Genomic DNA, 21338 nt, shown 5'->3' with positions numbered 1-21338 from the left:
TTGCCTTAGCAAACCTTGAACAATCAGAAAATGTATTTATTTATTTATTTGCCCAATTTCCTACTTCCATATTTTTCAAACTCATACAATCTTTGCATTTCATAGACATTTATTAATAAGGACTTTTCATACTTTAGAACTTTGTTTAGTAAACTGCTTTTCTCGGACACGTCAGTCATTGAGATAAAGGTTTATTAATTTTACATTTTCTGTAGTTCATCAAACTGGACTCATAGTGCCGCTGTTGGTCAATATGTCAGTTTAGAGAGCAGATCTGCTGCAGTTCCACCCCCATCATCTCCATATTATTAGAGAGAGAGAGAAGCTGAGAGCGCAGTCTGAAGAGGAGAGAGAAGGCACAACGCGGAGATACTGTATTTAATATCCTTCTCTTGGATTGATATACTCTTCTTGTTCTTTTCACTTTGGACACATACATGATTTCCTCCAGTTGTTTGGACTGATTTAGTTGTTTTCTGCTTTATTCTTCATCCCGTGATCTTCTGCAAAATGTCGGACAGAACAATGGCGCGGCAAGTACTGCTGTTTATTTGCTTTCTCTCTCTCAGTTCAGCTCTCGGGCAGGTCAGTTACTCCATTCCTGAAGAAATGGCGAAAGGCTCTTTAGTCGGGAACATAGCGCAGGATTTGGGTTTAGATTTAAAGAGACTGAAATCGGGTAAAGCGCGTATTTATACAGGAGACAGCGCGGAATACATCGAGCTGAATAAAGAAAGAGGAGTCCTCCTTATCAAAGAGAGAATAGACCGAGAGGCGCTGTGCGGACAGACAACGCCTTGCGCGCTGCATTTACAGATTATACTGGAAAACCCGATGGAATTTTTTAGCGTTACCATTGAAATAGTAGATATTAATGACAACATTCCCAGTTTTGAAAAGGGTAGGATTCATTTCAGAATCAGCGAATCAGCCATTTTAGAGTCAAAATTTACGTTAGAACCTGCTATAGATCTCGATGTGGGAATCAATGGCCTTCAGAGCTATATGCTAAAACCAACTGATAATTTCAATCTTAAATTTAAAAATCAACACGGAGGCGCACAAAATGTCGAAATGGTTCTACAAAAGCCTTTAGATCGTGAAAAACAGCATGATATAAAATTAGTGCTCACAGCTGTTGATGGAGGAGATCCTCAGTTGTCTGGCAGTATAGAGATTCACATTACTGTTTTAGACGTCAACGACAATGCTCCTGTTTTCTCGCAGTCAGTGTATAAAGCGACTGTAACCGAGAATGCGCGAAAAGACACTATTGTGTCAACAGTGAGCGCAACTGACGCCGATGAGGGTGTAAATAGTAAGATAGAGTATTCCATTACTAACATGCAAGATAACGTGCGTCAGTTATTTAGCATAAATAAAGATAATGGCCAAGTTAGCGTGGTCGGAATAATAGATTTTGAAAAAGCTCGCAATTACGAGATACGCGTTCAGGCCAGTGATCACGGTGGTCTGACGGATTCCTGTAAAATCATAGTTGACGTCATTGATATCAATGATAATAAGCCAGTGATAAATATTATGTCCAAAACAAACGTGATAGCGGAAAATTCTCCTTCTGACACGGTGGTTATTATGGTCAATGTTCAGGATCCTGATTCAGGAGAAAATGGGAAAGTTCAATGTTCTATTAGTGAAAATATCCCATTTTCTCTGAAATCAACTAATAATAATTTCTTCAGTTTAGTGACAGACAGTGATTTAGATCGAGAGCGAGAGTCTGAGTATAACATCAGTGTGACGTGCGCTGATGAGGGCGTGCCCTCTCTCTCCAGCAGCGTCACTCTCTCCTTACAGATATCAGATGTGAATGATAACGCGCCCGTCTTTGAGAAGAGCTCATATGAGGCTTCTGTTCAAGAAAACAACACACCGGGTCTTTCCATATTCACAGTCAGAGCCAGAGACGCAGATTTTAACCAGAATGCCCGTGTGTCTTACATACTGGAGGACTCGTCGGTTAACGGAGTGCCCGTGTCCTCGTTAGTGTCCGTTAGTGCTGATAGTGGAGTCATACATGCAGTGCGATCTTTCGATTACGAGCAGATCAAAGATTTCCAGTTCCGCGTAAAAGCGCAGGACGGAGGCTCTCCTCCTCTCAGCAGCAACGCGAGCGTGAAAATAATCATCCAGGACCAGAATGACAACGCGCCTCAGGTTCTGTATCCGGTCCAGTCAGGCGCTTCTGTGGTGGCTGAAATAGTGCCTCGTTCGGCAGATGTGGGTTACCTGGTGACTAAAGTGGTGGCTGTTGATGTGGACTCTGGACAGAATGCCTGGCTCTCATATAAACTGCAGAAAGCCACAGACAGGGCGCTGTTTGAAGTGGGCTTACAGAATGGAGAAATAAGAACTGTACGCCAAGTGACAGATAAAGATGCTGTCAAACAAAGACTCACTGTTGTAGTGGAGGACAACGGCCAGCCCTCTCGATCAGCTACAGTCAATGTTAACGTGGCGGTGGCGGACAGCTTCCCTGAAGTGCTCTCGGAGTTCACTGACTTTACGCACGACAGGGAATACAACGACAACCTGACTTTCTATCTAGTCTTGGCCTTGGCTGTGGTTTCATTTCTCTTTATCGTGTCTATCATTGCCATACTATCAGTCAAATGCTACAGATGGAGACGCGAGCGGATGTTTTATAAATCTGGAGCGAATCTTCCAGTTATTCCGTATTATCCGCCTCTTTACGCAGACGTAGGCGGCACAGGAACTTTACAGCACGTGTACAATTATGAGGTTTGCAGAACCACTGACTCCAGAAAGAGTGATCTGAAATACGTCAGACCTTGCAGTGAGAGCATCATTAGTCTGGACACCAGTGGGACACAGACACTGACGCATGCGCAAAGGGAGAGACTGAACTTTGATGATTGTGGTGATCAGGTGAGAATTATTTTTATAACTAATTTATGTGGTATTTTAAAACGTTTCTAATGATTGAACATGTTTGCTTGAACTGTTGACGCAGTCACTTAATAGTTTTCTTAAAATAATCGTTTCTGCTATTGTGCTTTTTTTTAATACTTATAGTTTATTTTTGTTACGAACCCTTTTGTTAAAAGTGGCTACGTAAGGGTTTCGCAACATAAAGAAGGACACGTGAAACATGAGTACACTGCATTAACATTTATTATACTCACGAACATATAGAAACTCACGAAACACGTATCACAGACACAGAAACATACTTCACTTCAAATAATATGAAGGTAACAAATATTAACAAGACGAACAACAAAGTAATTTAACTAAATCAAAAGAAAATGAAAAGCTTGTTTGCTGGTTCTCCTCTCTCCTGCCATGCTCCGCTTCAGTGCCTTTATTATAGTGGATCCAAAACGACTCCAACGAGGTGCAGGTGTATAATGACACACAGGTGCGGACCTAATAAGGAGCTCAGACACAGAGAAAAAAAAACAGAGTCATGACGTCATTACAAGGAGAAGAAAACACGAGACACAAACCGTAACAATTTTGCTCAACTTTTGTAGTTTTCTGCAGTTATATTGGTCAAATCATTCTTCTCTATTATTTGAGTCCTTGTGTATTTCGACATGAATTCATGTCATCACTTTTTGTACAGACAAGAAAAATGTACGGATTGCTTGCTTTATTTAATCATTTATGCGTATATGCCTTACAGATATATATATATCCTTTCCCTCTTGAATTTAAGTTTTAATTCCACTTTTTATAGCACACTATACCTGCCTCTGCTTTTGCTTGCAAGAAAACAGCAAGACTTTTGCTCGTCTTTGTCATAAAGTGAAAAACTCTGGTCAGTTTCCCTGGCCATGGTCCTGAAATACAGTGAGACGCGGTCACGTCATGTATCCTGTGGCATCTCTTTACAGTACACCATCATTTTGAGATTTCCATCTGGTTATCGTCTGTCCTCCTTTTAAAAAGTTAAACTACATTATTTTAGTCGTATCTAGATATGTGTTATGCATAGTTGTATTTTAGATATTTATCCCTGTGTCTCTGATCAAAATATTGAAACAAATTAATAAATTCTTGTTCGCTCAGTGTTTTTTCTTAATTATTAACACAGACTTATACAATTATTTTATTTTACAGATACTTGTATTGTTATGCTCATTGTTTTTTTTTTATTGTTTTTTTTATACTTCATAACTTTTACTAAATTGCTTTCTCAGACCTGTCTAACACTGAGATAAAGGTTCATACATTTTAAATGTTCTGTAGTTCATCAGACTGGACTCATAGTGCCGCTGTTGGTCAATATGTCAGTTTAGAGAGCAGATCTGCTGCAGTTCCACCCCCATCATCTCCATATTATTAGAGAGAGAGAGAAGCTGAGAGCGCAGTCTGAAGAGGAGAGAGAAGGCACAACGCGGAGATACTGTATTTAATATCCTTCTCTTGGATTGATATACTCTTCTTGTTCTTTTCACTTTGGACATATACATGATTTCCTCCAGTTGTTTGAACTGATTTAGTTGTTTTCGGCTTCATTCTTCATCCCGTGATCTTCTGCAAAATGTCGGACAGAACAATGGCGCGGCAAGTACTGCTGTTTATTTGCTTTCTCTCTCTCAGTTCAGCTCTCGGGCAGGTCAGTTACTCCATTCCTGAAGAAATGGCGAAAGGCTCTTTAGTCGGTAACATAGCGCAGGATTTGGGTTTAGATTTAAAGAGACTGAAATCGGGTAAAGCGCGTATTTATACAGGAGACAGCGCGGAATACATCGAGCTGAATAAAGAAAGAGGAGTCCTCCTTATCAAAGAGAGAATAGACCGAGAGGCGCTGTGCGGACAGACAACGCCTTGCGCGCTGCATTTACAGATTATCCTGGAAAACCCGATGGAATTATATAGTGTTAATGTTGAGATGCTTGATATAAATGACAATGCACCATTTTTTGAAAAAGCTGAGATTAATTTTAGAATTAGTGAATCTGCGTCCATTGGCACAAAATTCACGATAGAGCCTGCTAGGGATTTTGACGTTGGAATTAATGGTCTTCAGACTTACTCGTTAAAACCCACAGATCATTTTGCACTGAAATTCAAGATTCAGCCAGGAGGAGACCATCATATCGAAATGATTTTACAAAAGCCTCTAGATCGCGAGAAGCAGGAGTATATGTCTTTAACGTTAACAGCCATTGACGGGGGAGATCCACAAATGTCTGGTAATATACAAATAAATATTATTGTTTTAGATGCGAACGATAACTCTCCTGTTTTCACACAATCAGTTTATAAAGCCACTGTAACTGAAAATTCACCTAAAGGAACAATTGTAGCGACAGTTAGTGCGTCAGATCTAGATCAAGGAATAAATGGTGACATAAGCTATACTATAACAAACACTCTAGATAAAGTACGGGATATATTTGAAATAAACGAGTCTGATGGTAAAGTAAGACTGACAGGTCTAGCGGACTATGAACAAGCTCGGCACTTCGAGATCCGTGTACAAGCGAGTGATCACGGAGGTTTTAGTGATTCATGTAAAATCGTAGTTGATGTCATTGATATCAATGATAATAAGCCAGTGATCAATATCATGTCCAAAACAAACGTGATTGCTGAAAATTCCGCATCTGAGACTGTAGTTACAATGATAAATGTTCAGGATCTTGATTCGGGAGAAAATGGAAAAGTTCAGTGTTCTATTAGTGAAAATATCCCATTTTCTCTGAAATCCACTAATAACAATTTCTTCAGTTTAGTCACAGACAGTGATTTAGATCGAGAGAGAGAGTCTGAGTATAACATCAGTGTGACGTGCGCTGATGAGGGCGTGCCCTCTCTCTCCAGCAGCGTCACTCTCTCCTTACAGATATCAGATGTGAATGATAACGCGCCCGTCTTTGAGAAGAGCTCATATGAGGCTTCTGTTCAAGAAAACAACACACCGGGTCTTTCCATATTCACAGTCAGAGCCAGAGACGCAGATTTTAACCAGAATGCCCGTGTGTCTTACATACTGGAGGACTCGTCGGTTAACGGAGTGCCCGTGTCCTCGTTAGTGTCCGTTAGTGCTGATAGTGGAGTCATACATGCAGTGCGATCTTTCGATTACGAGCAGATCAAAGATTTCCAGTTCCGCGTAAAAGCGCAGGATGGAGGCTCTCCTCCTCTCAGCAGCAACGCGAGCGTGAAAATAATCATCCAGGACCAGAATGACAACGCGCCTCAGGTTCTGTATCCGGTCCAGTCAGGCGCTTCTGTGGTGGCTGAAATAGTGCCTCGTTCGGCAGATGTGGGTTATCTGGTGACTAAAGTGGTGGCTGTTGATGTGGACTCTGGACAGAATGCCTGGCTCTCATATAAACTGCAGAAAGCCACAGACAGGGCGCTGTTTGAAGTGGGCTTACAGAATGGAGAAATAAGAACTGTACGCCAAGTGACAGATAAAGATGCTGTCAAACAAAGACTCACTGTTGTAGTGGAGGACAACGGCCAGCCCTCTCGATCAGCTACAGTCAATGTTAACGTGGCGGTGGCGGACAGCTTCCCTGAAGTGCTCTCGGAGTTCACTGACTTTACGCACGACAAGGAATACAACGACAACCTGACTTTCTATCTAGTCTTGGCCTTGGCTGTGGTTTCATTTCTGTTTATCGTGTCTATCATTGCCATACTGTCAGTCAAATGCTACAGATGGAGACGCGAGCGGATGTTTTATAAATCTGGAGCGAATCTTCCAGTTATTCCGTATTATCCGCCTCTTTACGCAGACGTAGGCGGCACAGGAACTTTACAGCACGTGTACAATTATGAGGTTTGCAGAACCACTGACTCCAGAAAGAGTGATCTGAAATACGTCAGACCTTGCAGTGAGAGCATCATTAGTCTGGACACCAGTGGAACACAGACACTCACGCATGCGCAAAGGGAGAGACTGAACTTTGATGATTGTGGTGATCAGGTGAGAATGATGTTTTATTAATTTATGTGATATTTTAAAATATTTCTTGTGATTTAACAATTTGTTGACACGGTCGAAATTTCAAGAAATGTTTAAATAATTTTTAGAAAGAAATTACACGAATCATCTGCTATTTATTTTTATCCGTTTATTATAGTCTGGCTAATCTTTTCATTTTAGTATTTTCTTGCAGTTGTGTAATTCAAATATGTATTCTCTTGTTTGAGGTCGACTTGTTACTTGTAGTTCATTTTTCCTGTACAGCTATGAAAGAAAGAAAATGACTGCTTATTTTCTGCTTCCGATTGATTTTGTATGTGTTTCCTTTTATTCGTTAAGTGGAAGTTGCTTTTTATTCCGTGTTTATTTATTTGCAGCTGAAGTCCTGCAGTACACGGCGCGCTGCCGCTGAAATGTCAGTTAACAATTGTTAACATTAACCTATTGTTGCTTGCACAGTTAGTTTTTTGCCATTTAAAGAAAAAAATCCTAGCATGATGTTCTCTTATTTTTGTCAAGAAGTGAGAAACTCTATTCAGCGTGACCCCTGACCATGGTCCTGAATTGCGGCGACGCGTCATTTACCTCATATATTCTGCTACATCTCTTTACAGCAGATCATCTGTTTGAGATTTTCAACATATTTTTGTTCTGTCCTCCTGTTCAAAAATGTAACTATACACTATTTCATTTCTGATTAGATATTTCTTATGTGTATAGTTGTATATTAGGTATTTCTCCCTGTCTGTCTTATCAGTGTTCATACATTTGGCCTCATCAAAACATGAAATGTATTTATTTTTTCCCTCTTCTATCTTTATTAACACAAACTCATACAATCTTTGAAGTATATATTTATTTTTAATTAAAAAAAATGGTTTAATACTTGAGAACTTTTTTGTAGAAGATTGCTTTCCTCGGATATATCTGACACTGAGATAAAGGTTTATTAATTTGACATTTTCTGTAGTTCATCAGACTGGACTCATAGTGCCGCTGTTGGTCAATATGTCAGTTTAGAGAGCAGATCTGCTGCAGTTCCACCCCCATCATCTCCATATTATTAGAGAGAGAGAGAAGCTGAGAGCGCAGTCTGAAGAGGAGAGAGAAGGCACAACGCGGAGATACTGTATTTAATATCCTTCTCTTGGATTGATATACTCTTCTTGTTCTTTTCACTTTGGACATATACATGATTTCCTCCAGTTGTTTGAACTGATTTAGTTGTTTTCGGCTTCATTCTTCATCCCGTGATCTTCTGCAAAATGTCGGACAGAACAATGGCGCGGCAAGTACTGCTGTTTATTTGCTTTCTCTCTCTCAGTTCAGCTCTCGGGCAGGTCAGTTACTCCATTCCTGAAGAAATGGCGAAAGGCTCTTTAGTCGGTAACATAGCGCAGGATTTGGGTTTAGATTTAAAGAGACTGAAATCGGGTAAAGCGCGTATTTATACAGGAGACAGCGCGGAATACATCGAGCTGAATAAAGAAAGAGGAGTCCTCCTTATCAAAGAGAGAATAGACCGAGAGGCGCTGTGCGGACAGACAACGCCTTGCGCGCTGCATTTACAGATTATTCTGGAAAACCCGATGGAATTTTACTCCGTTACAATTGAAGTTACAGATGTGAATGACCATTCACCTTCTTTTAAAAGGGATGAAATGAGATTCAGAATCAGTGAGTCAGCTGTAACTGGGGCAGTATTTGTTTTAGAGAGAGCAATGGATTTAGATGTCGGAATAAACGGCCTGCAGACATATTTACTAAAGCCCACTGATAATTTTTTATTGAAATTGCAAAGTCAGGCAGACGGCAGTAAGCTTGTAGAAATGGTTCTTCAGAAACCCCTCGATCGTGAAAAGCAAGAGCATTTGTCTCTGGTTCTGACAGCGATAGATGGAGGGGATCCACAATTGTCTGGTACTGCGCAGATACATATTACAGTTTTAGATGCCAACGACAACGCGCCTGTTTTTACGCATAAAATATATAAAGGGACCGTCATTGAGAATGCCCTCAAAGGCACAGTTGTAACGACGGTGAGCGCTTCAGATTTGGACGAGGGCTCAAACGGCAAAGTAAAATATACTATTACAAACACCCTGGACAATGTTCCGGAATTGTTTGAAATTAACGAAACAAACGGCGAGGTGAGAGTAACAGGGAATATAGATTATGAAAAAGCTCGGCATTATCAGATTCACGCACAGGCGAGCGATGACGGGGGTCTGACTGATTCTTGTAAAATCGATGTAGATGTGATTGATATAAATGACAATAAACCACTCATCAACATCATGTCTAAATTAACCAGTTTATCAGAAAACTCTAATCCTGGAACTGTTGTAACAATGATCAACGTGCAAGACCCAGATGCGGGTGAAAACGGTAAAATTCATTGCTCAATTAACGAGAATATTCCCTTTACCCTGAAGTCAACAAATAATAATTTCTTCAGTTTAGTGACAGATGGTGATTTAGACCGAGAGCGAGAGTCTGAGTATAACATCAGTGTGACGTGCGCTGATGAGGGCGTGCCCTCTCTCTCCAGCAGCGTCACTCTCTCCTTACAGATATCAGATGTGAATGATAACGCGCCCGTCTTTGAGAAGAGCTCATATGAGGCTTCTGTTCAAGAAAACAACACACCAGGTCTTTCCATATTCACAGTCAGAGCCAGAGACGCAGATTTTAACCAGAATGCCCGTGTGTCTTACATACTGGAGGACTCGTCGGTTAACGGAGTGCCCGTGTCCTCGTTAGTGTCCGTTAGTGCTGATAGTGGAGTCATACATGCAGTGCGATCTTTCGATTACGAGCAGATCAAAGATTTCCAGTTCCGCGTAAAAGCGCAGGACGGAGGCTCTCCTCCTCTCAGCAGCAACGCGAGCGTGAAAATAATCATCCAGGACCAGAATGACAACGCGCCTCAGGTTCTTTATCCGGTCCAGTCAGGCGCTTCTGTGGTGGCTGAAATAGTGCCTCGTTCGGCAGATGTGGGTTATCTGGTGACTAAAGTGGTGGCTGTTGATGTGGACTCTGGACAGAATGCCTGGCTCTCATATAAACTGCAGAAAGCCACAGACAGGGCGCTGTTTGAAGTGGGCTTACAGAATGGAGAAATAAGAACTGTTCGCCAAGTGACAGATAAAGATGCTGTCAAACAAAGACTCACTGTTGTAGTGGAGGACAACGGCCAGCCCTCTCGATCAGCTACAGTCAATGTTAACGTGGCGGTGGCGGACAGCTTCCCTGAAGTGCTCTCGGAGTTCACTGACTTTACGCACGACAAGGAATACAACGACAACCTGACTTTCTATCTAGTCTTGGCCTTGGCTGTGGTTTCATTTCTGTTTATCGTGTCTATCATTGCCATACTGTCAGTCAAATGCTACAGATGGAGACGCGAGCGGATGTTTTATAAATCTGGAGCGAATCTTCCAGTTATTCCGTATTATCCGCCTCTTTACGCAGACGTAGGCGGCACAGGAACTTTACAGCACGTGTACAATTATGAGGTTTGCAGAACCACTGACTCCAGAAAGAGTGATCTGAAATACGTCAGACCTTGCAGTGAGAGCATCATTAGTCTGGACACCAGTGGAACACAGACACTCACGCATGCGCAAAGAGAGAGACTGAACTTTGATGATTGTGGTGATCAGGTGAGTGTTTCTGCAATTTTAAGAAAAATTGTATTTATTTCAGCTGAAAATGCCACAAATTAACTGCTGTTGCATTTTTATCCGTGTATTATAGTCTGATCAATTTGTTTTGTTGTACACATGTTCATCTTTCCAGGGCCTATGACAGGAAATTAATGCTTAATTTTTTTCAGCTTATAAATGAGTTTCTATATTTTATTCTTTGAAATGTTGTGTAACTTGCTTTTTACATATTTTTTATTCATTTTATTTTACATTTTATTTTCAGTTGAAGTCCAACAGTATATAGCACGCTGTAACTAAAATGTCTCTTAACAATTGTTAACATTATTAACATGTGGTATTCACAGTAAATTTTTTGCCATTTTAAACATTTTCCTTGCGTGATTGTCACTTGATTTTGTCAAGAAGTGAGAAACTCTATTCAGCGTTTGCTTTTGCTGCCCCTGACCATGGTCCTGAATCGCTGCGACACGTCATTTACCTCATATATTCTGCTACATCTCTTTACAGCAAATCATCTTTTTGAGTTTTTAACATCTTATTGGTCTGTCCCCCTGTTCAAAACTTAAGCTTTTTTATTTAATTCCTGATTAGATATTTCTTATGTGAATAATTGTATTTAAGGTATTGCTCCCAGTCTGTCTTATCAGTGTCCACATACTGATGCGACCCCATACAAACTTTGAGCAAACACGAAATGTATTTTTTCAATTTTTTCCCTTCAAACTTTATTTACTCAAAGTCGTATACACTATATTGCCAAACGTTTTGGGATGTCTGCCATTACATGCACATGAACTTTAATGACATCCCATTCTTAATCTGTAGGGTTTAATATGGAGTTGGCCCACCTTTTGCAGCTCTAACAGCTTCAACTCTTCTGGGAAGGTTTAGGAGTGTGTTTATGGGAATTTTTGACCATTCTTCTAGAAGCACATTTGTGAGGTCAGATACTGATGTTGGACGAAAAGGCCTGGCTTGCAGTCTCCGCTCTAATTCATCCCAAAGGTGTTCTATCAGGTTGAGGTCAGGACAAATTCCTCCACACCAAACTCGCTCATCCATGTCTTTATGGACCTTGCTTTGTGCACTGGTGCACAGTCATGTTGGACCAAACTTTACACTTGGCACAATGCAATCAGGCAAGTACCGTTCACCTGGCAACCGCCAAACCCAGACTCATCCATCGGATTGCCAGACAGAGAAGCGTGATTGGTCACTCCAGGGAACACGTCTCCACTGCTCTAGAGTCCAGTGGCGGAGCACTTTAGCCCACTGCATCCGACGCTTTGCATTGCACTTGGTGATGTAAGGCTTGGATGCAGCTGCTCGCCCATGGAAACCCATCCATGAAGCTCTTCACACTGTTCTTGAGCTAATCTGAAGGCCACATGAAGTTCGGAGGTCTGTAGCTATTGACTTTGCAGAAAGTTGGCGACTTCTGAGCACCTCAGCATGCGCTGATCCCGCTCTGTGATTTTACGTGGCCTACCACTTTGTGGCTGAGTTGCTGTTGTTCCCAATTGCTTCCACTTTGTTATAATACCACTACCAGTTGACTGTGGAATATTTAGTAGTGAGGGAATTTCACGGATGGACTTATTGCACAGGTGGCAACCTATCACAGCACCACACTTGAGTTCACTGAGCTCCTGAGAGCGACCCATTCTTTCACAAATGTTTTTAGAAGCGTCTGCATGTCTAAGTGCTTGATTTTATACTCCTGGAAGTAATGGAAGTAATTGGAACACCTGAATTTGATGATTTGGAGGGGTGTCCCGATACTTTTAGCAATACACTGTATATACACTCATATATATATATATATATATATATATATATTCATAACTCTGAATAAATGGAAGGAAACTTGAATATATGGAATGTAACTAAACATATGAAATTAAACTTGCAAAGTAGCAGCAATCCTAAGTAATGATGAGCTACAGTAGCGCATGTACAGGGCAAAAAACTGGTAACTGTATTCAGTACCGTTCTACTGATGAAGAAATTAATTAACTATTTCATCGTGGAAGACTGAATGCACTGATTCTCGCAGGCCTGGAACTTCCTGCTTAACAGGCAAACATTAATACAGAAAGAAACATTCCTTCCACCTCACAGGGAGCACCCACTGCAGCCCCTATCTACAAGTGATGCAGAATGTTCACTCCAAATGTGCATACCATGCACTTGTATATCAGCTTCTACACTGAAAAAAATGATTCGTTGACTTTACTAAAATGTGTTATCATAAGTGGTCGCAATCAATTTATTTTATCTCAATTTAAACAAAAACACATGCAATTCCCATAAAACTAATTCTTTTTTTTTTATTAAAATAAAAAACTACATTAAAATTATTTAAACGAGCACAAATTAATTATGCTTAATTTAATCTGGCCATAATAATTTTTTTCAGTGTACCTGGAGTTCTATTTCAGCCAACATCTCCATTCATACATTACTTCAATAATGATGCATAATGTTTTAAGCAACATTTTGATGAACATGATCACTCATAAGCATTAAGAATGTTGCAATAATGAAAATATGATCCGCAAGATGATGGGACGTAGACTCCAAACTGTCTATGTTGTTTGGAGTATGATCAACTGTTGCAAAAAAGTTTTCTAGTTCAACAAAGTATTGGAAATTTTCAGGGAATGTAATTTTTAAAGTCATGGAATTCAGAAGGCTATTGATCTGATAACAAGGATATAACTAGCTAAACATTATTCATCAAGTACTGTCAAATGTGCACTTTTTTTCTATATAATTAGTTTAATTCCATATATTCACACTTTCATGCCATAGTGTGTGTGTGTGTTTAAATATATATATATATATATATATATATATATATATATATATATATATATATATATATATATATATATATATATATATATATATATATATATATTATGATATAGTTTATCACACATACATGTATGTGCACAAATACATTGTACATACAACTTATGAATTTTACATACTTACGTATGGAACTGAACTGAATCAACACTGAACTGACTTGAGCTAAAAAATAACACTATTGGCTTGTTAGAGCTGCTTTAAAGCAGAATCTGAATTTGTAGTAATATTTACTCTATGAAATGTAAAAGGTAAAATCATTTCTTTCTTTGATTTATATATGAGATCAATTTATGTAAAAGTGTTTTCACACACGATCATTGGGAGGTAATCAGTAAATGAGTGTGGCATTTAAATGGCAGTGTTTCCCAAATGAAACAAAAGATCTGTTAGTTTTGAATGAGGTGTCTAATGTAGAGAACTGTGTTTAGAGTTTTGCAAATCGTTTGTTTTATAAGAGCACATAATGTGCTTGTAGTTTTGCAGACTTGGTCTGAAGATTAGGTACATGAGTGAATGGTTTCACCGAGTGGGCCTCAAGTAACACTTTTAGTGTCTAAGCAATTTAAAAAAAAAATCCATTTTAAATGTTCTGTAGTTCATCAGACTGGACTCATAGTGCCGCTGTTGGTCAATATGTCAGTTTAGAGAGCAGATCTGCTGCAGTTCCACCCCCATCATCTCCATATTATTAGAGAGAGAGAGAAGCTGAGAGCGCAGTCTGAAGAGGAGAGAGAAGGCACAACGCGGAGATACTGTATTTAATATCCTTCTCTTGGATTGATTTACTCTTCTTGTTCTTTTCACTTTGGACATATACATGATTTCCTCCAGTTGTTTGGACTGATTTAGTTGTTTTCTGCTTTATTCTTCATCCCGTGATCTTCTGCAAAATGTCGGACAGAACAATGGCGCGGCAAGTACTGCTGTTTATTTGCTTTCTCTCTCTCAGTTCAGCTCTCGGGCAGGTCAGTTACTCCATTCCTGAAGAAATGGCGAAAGGCTCTTTAGTCGGGAACATAGCGCAGGATTTGGGTTTAGATTTAAAGAGACTGAAATCGGGTAAAGCGCGTATTTATACAGGAGACAGCGCGGAATACATCGAGCTGAATAAAGAAAGAGGAGTCCTCCTTATCAAAGAGAGAATAGACCGAGAGGCGCTGTGCGGACAGACAACGCCTTGCGCGCTGCATTTACAGATTATTCTGGAAAACCCGATGGAATTTTACAGTGTTAATGTTGAGGTGCTTGATATAAATGACAATGCACCATTTTTTGAAAAAGCTGAGATGACTTTTAAAATTAGTGAATCTGCGTCCATTGGCGCAAAATTCACGATAGAGCCTGCTAGGGATTTTGATGTTGGAACTAATGATCTTCAGAATTACTCGTTAAAACCCACAGATCATTTTGCACTGAAATTCAAGATTCAGCCAGGAGGAGACCATCATATCGAAATGATTTTACAAAAGCCTCTAGATCGCGAGAAGCAGGAGTATATGTCTTTAACGTTAACAGCCATTGACGGGGGAGATCCACAAATGTCTGGTAATATACAAATAAATATTATTGTTTTAGATGCGAATGATAACTCTCCTGTTTTCACACAATCAGTTTATAAAGCCACTGTAACTGAAAATTCACCAAAAGGGACAATTGTAGCGACAGTCAGTGCGTCGGACCAAGACCAAGGAGTAAACAGTGAAATAATCTATACAATAACAAACACCAATGATGTCCGTAGTAAATTTGAAATAAATGAGACTGATGGTAAAGTAAGACTGATAGGTCTAATTGATTATGAAACAACTCGACGCTATGAGATCCGTGTGCAAGCGAGTGATCACGGTGGTCTGACTGATTCAGGTAAAATCATAGTTGACGTCATTGATATCAATGATAATAAGCCAGTGATCAATATCATGTCCAAAACAAATGTGATAGCTGAGAATTCCCCGCCTGAGACCGTGGTTACAATGATAAATGTTCAGGATCTTGATTCGGGAGAAAATGGGAAAGTTCAGTGTTCTATTAGTGAAAATATCCCATTTTCTCTGAAATCTACTAATAATAATTTCTTCAGTTTAGTCACAGACAGTGATTTAGACCGTGAGAGAGAGTCTGAGTATAACATCAGTGTGACGTGCGCTGATGAGGGCGTGCCCTCTCTCTCCAGCAGCGTCACTCTCTCCTTACAGATATCAGATGTGAATGATAACGCGCCCGTCTTTGAGAAGAGCTCATATGAGACTTCTGTTCAAGAAAACAACACACCGGGTCTTTCCATATTCACAGTCAGAGCCAGAGACGCAGATTTTAACCAGAATGCCCGTGTGTCTTACATACTGGAGGACTCGTCGGTTAACGGAGTGCCCGTGTCCTCGTTAGTGTCCGTTAGTGCTGATAGTGGAGTCATACATGCAGTGCGATCTTTCGATTACGAGCAGATCAAAGATTTCCAGTTCCGCGTAAAAGCGCAGGACGGAGGCTCTCCTCCTCTCAGCAGCAACGCGAGCGTGAAAATAATCATCCAGGACCAGAATGACAACGCGCCTCAGGTTCTGTATCCGGTCCAGTCAGGCGCTTCTGTGGTGGCTGAAATAGTGCCTCGTTCGGCAGATGTGGGTTATCTGGTGACTAAAGTGGTGGCTGTTGATGTGGACTCTGGACAGAATGCCTGGCTCTCATATAAACTGCAGAAAGCCACAGACAGGGCGCTGTTTGAAGTGGGCTTACAGAATGGAGAAATAAGAACTGTTCGCCAAGTGACAGATAAAGATGCTGTCAAACAAAGACTCACTGTTGTAGTGGAGGACAACGGCCAGCCCTCTCGATCAGCTACAGTCAATGTTAACGTGGCGGTGGCGGACAGCTTCCCTGAAGTGCTCTCGGAGTTCACTGACTTTACGCACGACAAGGAATACAACGACAACCTGACTTTCTATCTAGTCTTGGCCTTGGCTGTGGTTTCATTTCTCTTTATCGTGTCTATCATTGCCATACTGTCAGTCAAATGCTACAGATGGCGACGCGAGCGGATGTTTTATAAATCTGGAGCGAATCTTCCAGTTATTCCGTATTATCCGCCTCTTTACGCAGACGTAGGCGGCACAGGAACTTTACAGCACGTGTACAATTATGAGGTTTGCAGAACCACTGACTCCAGAAAGAGTGATCTGAAATACGTCAGACCTTGCAGTGAGAGCATCATTAGTCTGGACACCAGTGGGACACAGACACTCACGCATGCGCAAAGAGAGAGGCTGAACTTTGAAGATTGTGGTGATCAGGTGAGAATTATTTTTATAACTAATTTATGTGATATTTTCAAACGTTTCTCCTTATTGAACATTTTCGCTTGAACTGTTGACACGGTCGCTGACTGGTTTTCTGAAATGAAGTGTCTCTGCAATTCTAAGAAATGTTTAAATAATGTTAGCAGAAAATAGTAAGAATCATCTGCTGTCGCATTTCCATCCATTTAATATAGTCGGGTAAACTTTTTATGTTGTTGTGTAGTTCATATTTCCTGTACAGTACATATTTTTTCAGCTTATAATTTTCTGTATTTTTTTCCTGCAATATGTTACGTGGAAATAGTTTTTTATTCCGTTTTTATTTGTTTAAATTGACATTTTATTTTCAGTTGAAGTCCTACAGTAAAGGTCACGCTTCTACTGAAATGTCAGTTAACAATTGTTAACATTATTAACATGTGGTATTCACAGTTCGTTTTTTCCCATTAAAAAAAAAAATCCTTGCGTGAGAAAGGAGTGAGAAACTCTATTCAGCGTTTGCTTTTGCTGTCCCTGACCATGGTCCTGAATCACGGCGCGTCATTTACCTCATATATTCTGCTACATCTGTTTGAGATTTTTTACATCTTTTCGTTCTGTCCTCCTGTTCAAAAGTCAAGTTAAATATTTCTGATGTGTATAATTTTATTTAAGGAATTTGTACCTGTCGGTCTGATCAGTGTTCATATACTGATATTTAAATATAAAACTTTGAGTAAACACCAAATGTACTTGTTGAATTGTTTCCCATCAATCTTTATTTATACAAACTCATATACTATTTGTATTTCATATATATTTATTGCTTTGGACTTTAAAAAAAAAATATATATATATATACTTTAGAACTTTGTCAAATAAACTGCTTTCTTCAGATATATCTGACACTGAGATAAAGGTTTATTAATTTTAAATGTTCTGTAGTTCATCAGACTGGACTCATAGTGCCGCTGTTGGTCAATATGTCAGTTTAGAGAGCAGATCTGCTGCAGTTCCACCCCCATCATCTCCATATTATTAGAGAGAGAGAGAAGCTGAGAGCGCAGTCTGAAGAGGAGAGAGAAGGCACAACGCGGAGATACTGTATTTAATATCCTTCTCTTGGATTGATATACTCTTCTTGTTCTTTTCACTTTGGACATATACATGATTTCCTCCAGTTGTTTGGACTGATTTAGTTGTTTTCTGCTTCATTCTTCATCCCGTGATCTTCTGCAAAATGTCGGACAGAACAATGGCGCGGCAAGTACTGCTGTTTATTTGCTTTCTCTCTCTCAGTTCAGCTCTCGGGCAGGTCAGTTACTCCATTCCAGAAGAAATGGCGAAAGGCTCTTTAGTCGGGAACATAGCGCAGGATTTGGGTTTAGATTTAAAGAGACTGAAATCGGGTAAAGCGCGTATTTATACAGGAGACAGCGCGGAATACATCGAGCTGAATAAAGAAAGAGGAGTCCTCCTTATCAAAGAGAGAATAGACCGAGAGGCGCTGTGCGGACAGACAACGCCTTGCGCGCTGCATTTACAGATTATTCTGGAAAACCCGATAGAATTTTACTCCGTTACAATTGAAGTTATAGATATAAATGACCATTCACCTTCTTTTAAAAGGGATGAAATGAGATTCAGAATCAGTGAGTCAGCTGTAACTGGGGCAGTATTTGTTTTAGAGAGAGCGATGGATTTAGATGTCGGAATAAACGGCCTGCAGACATATTTACTAAAGCCCACTGATAATTTTGTATTGAAATTGCAAAGTCAGGCAGACGGCAGTAAGCTTGTAGAAATGGTTCTTCAGAAACCCCTCGATCGTGAAAAGCAAGAGCATTTGTCTCTGGTTCTGACAGCGATAGATGGAGGGGATCCACAATTGTCTGGTACTGCGCAGATACATATTACAGTTTTAGATGTGAACGACAACGCGCCTGTTTTTACGCATAAAATATATAAAGGGACCGTCATTGAGAATGCCCTCAAAGGCACAGTTGTAACGACGGTGAGCGCTTCAGATTTGGACGAGGGCTCAAACGGCAAAGTAAAATATACTATTACAAACACCCTGGACAATGTTCCGGAATTGTTTGAAATTAACGAAACAAACGGTGAGGTGAGAGTAACAGGGAATATAGATTATGAAAAAGCTCGGCATTATCAGATTCACGCACAGGCGAGCGATGACGGGGGTCTGACTGATTCTTGTAAAATCGATGTAGATGTGATTGATATAAATGACAATAAACCACTCATCAACATCATGTCTAAATTAACCAGTTTATCAGAAAACTCGAATCCTGGAACAGTTGTAACTGTGATAAACGCGCAAGACCCAGATGCGGGTGAAAACGGTAAAATTCATTGTTCAATTAATGAGAATATTCCCTTTACCCTGAAGTCAACTAATAATAATTTCTTCAGTTTAGTGACAGATGGTGATTTAGACCGTGAGAGAGAGTCTGAGTATAACATCAGTGTGACGTGCGCTGATGAGGGCGTGCCCTCTCTCTCCAGCAGCGTCACTCTCTCCTTACAGATATCAGATGTGAATGATAACGCGCCCGTCTTTGAGAAGAGCTCATATGAGGCTTCTGTTCAAGAAAACAACACACCGGGTCTTTCCATATTCACAGTCAGAGCCAGAGACGCAGATTTTAACCAGAATGCCCGTGTGTCTTACATACTGGAGGACTCGTCGGTTAACGGAGTGCCCGTGTCCTCGTTAGTGTCCGTTAGTGCTGATAGTGGAGTCATACATGCAGTGCGATCTTTCGATTACGAGCAGATCAAAGATTTCCAGTTCCGCGTAAAAGCGCAGGACGGAGGCTCTCCTCCTCTCAGCAGCAACGCGAGCGTGAAAATAATCATCCAGGACCAGAATGACAACGCGCCTCAGGTTCTGTATCCGGTCCAGTCAGGCGCTTCTGTGGTGGCTGAAATAGTGCCTCGTTCGGCAGATGTGGGTTATCTGGTGACTAAAGTGGTGGCTGTTGATGTGGACTCTGGACAGAATGCCTGGCTCTCATATAAACTGCAGAAAGCCACAGACAGGGCGCTGTTTGAAGTGGGCTTACAGAATGGAGAAATAAGAACTGTTCGCCAAGTGACTGATAAAGATGCTGTCAAACAAAGACTCACTGTTGTAGTGGAGGACAACGGCCAGCCCTCTCGATCAGCTACAGTCAATGTGAACGTGGCGGTGGCGGACAGCTTCCCTGAAGTGCTCTCGGAGTTCACTGACTTTACGCACGACAAGGAATACAACGACAACCTGACTTTCTATCTAGTCTTGGCTTTAGCTGTGGTTTCATTTCTCTTTATCGTGTCTATCATTGCCATACTGTCAGTCAAATGCTACAGATGGAGACGCGAGCGGATGTTTTATAAATCTGGAGCGAATCTTCCGGTTATTCCGTATTATCCGCCTCTTTACGCAGACGTAGGCGGCACAGGAACTTTACAGCACGTGTACAATTATGAGGTTTGCAGAACCACTGACTCCAGAAAGAGTGATCTGAAATACGTCAGACCTTGCAGTGAGAGCATCATTAGTCTGGACACCAGTGGGACACAGACACTCACGCATGCGCAAAGGGAGAGACTGAACTTTGATGATTGTGGTGATCAGGTGAGAATTATTTTATAACTAATTATAGTGCGTTAATTATAGTCTGCTAAACTTTTTTGTTTTGTTTTACGTATATGTAGTTCATCTTTCCTGTACAGCCGTGACAAAAACTAATTATTTTTTTCGTCTTATGGAGGATTTTCTTTATTTATTTTTCCTGTTCAATGGATAATTTTTGTAAAATTCATTTAATTTTGATATTCTATTTTCAGTTGAAGTCCTACTGTACATTGTTAACATTAATAACATGTGGCATTTACAGTTCGTGCCATTTTAATTGTCTTCTTGCGTGATTTCACTAATTTTTTTCCAAGAAGTGAGAAACTCTATTCAGCGTTTGCTTTTGCTGCCCCTGACCATGGTCCTGAATCGCGGCGCCGCGTCATTTACCTCATATATTCTGCTACATCTCTTTACAGCAGACCCTCTGTTTGAGATTTTTAACATCTTATTGGTCTGTCCTCCTGTTCAAAAGTTAAACTATATACTGTTTCATTACTGATTGGCTCTTACTTATGTGTATAATTGTATTTAAGGTATTTCTCCATGTCTGTCTGATCATTGTTGGCATACTGATATGGCCTTAGCAAACCTTGAACAATCAGGAAATCTATTTATTTATTTATTTATTTATTTTTCCCAATTTCCTACTTCCATATTTTTGAAACTCATACAATCTTTGCATTTCATAGACATTTATTAATAAGGACTTTTCATACTTTAGAACTTTGTTTAGTAAACTGCTTTTCTCGGACACGTCTGTCATTGAGATAAAGGTTTATTAATTTTACATTTTCTGTAGTTCATCAAACTGGACTCATAGTGCCGCTGTTGGTCAATATGTCAGTTTAGAGAGCAGATCTGCTGCAGTTCCACCCCCATCATCTCCATATTATTAGAGAGAGAGAGAAGCTGAGAGCGCAGTCTGAAGAGGAGAGAGAAGGCAC

General features: G+C 40.3%; 4 protein-coding genes across 19 annotated transcripts in view; all 4 read left to right on the top strand.

Annotated features, from left to right (window-relative positions):
• The window catches only part of LOC307140223 (protocadherin gamma-A11-like), a gene marked incomplete at its 5' end in the record, with an annotated part of 277967 nt that overhangs the window by 160919 nt on the left and 95710 nt on the right, over positions 1-21338 (top strand). For 2 of the 16 annotated variants that reach the window (XM_079839555.1, XM_079839550.1), the window contains one exon: positions 17992-20391. The exons of 13 other annotated variants lie outside the window; for them this stretch is intronic. In XM_079839555.1, coding sequence (XP_079695681.1) covers positions 17992-20391 — 2400 coding nt within the window. Of the gene's footprint in view, positions 1-8196; positions 10597-17991; positions 20392-21338 lie in introns of those variants that run through there. One more of the 16 variants, XM_079839553.1, reaches the window with a different exon arrangement.
• LOC307139474 (protocadherin gamma-A11-like) lies at positions 511-2762 on the top strand (the record flags this gene model as incomplete). Its single annotated transcript, XM_079838474.1, is given in 2 exon segments — positions 511-2728; positions 2731-2762. Coding segments are annotated over 2 exon segments (2250 nt in total).
• Positions 4532-6783, top strand: LOC307139473 (protocadherin gamma-A11-like; the record flags this gene model as incomplete). The annotated part of the gene is given in 2 exon segments (XM_079838473.1): positions 4532-6749; positions 6752-6783. Coding segments are annotated over 2 exon segments (2250 nt in total).
• Positions 14370-16618, top strand: LOC307139472 (protocadherin gamma-A11-like; the record flags this gene model as incomplete). The annotated part of the gene is given in 2 exon segments (XM_079838472.1): positions 14370-16584; positions 16587-16618. Coding segments are annotated over 2 exon segments (2247 nt in total).

Source organism: Gobio gobio, assembly GCF_949357685.1.
Source record: "Gobio gobio genome assembly, chromosome: 16".
NCBI classification, from domain to species: domain Eukaryota; kingdom Metazoa; phylum Chordata; class Actinopteri; order Cypriniformes; family Gobionidae; genus Gobio; species Gobio gobio.
The sequence above is the reverse complement of the archived record's forward strand: the minus strand, read 5'-3'. Positions and strand labels throughout refer to the sequence as shown.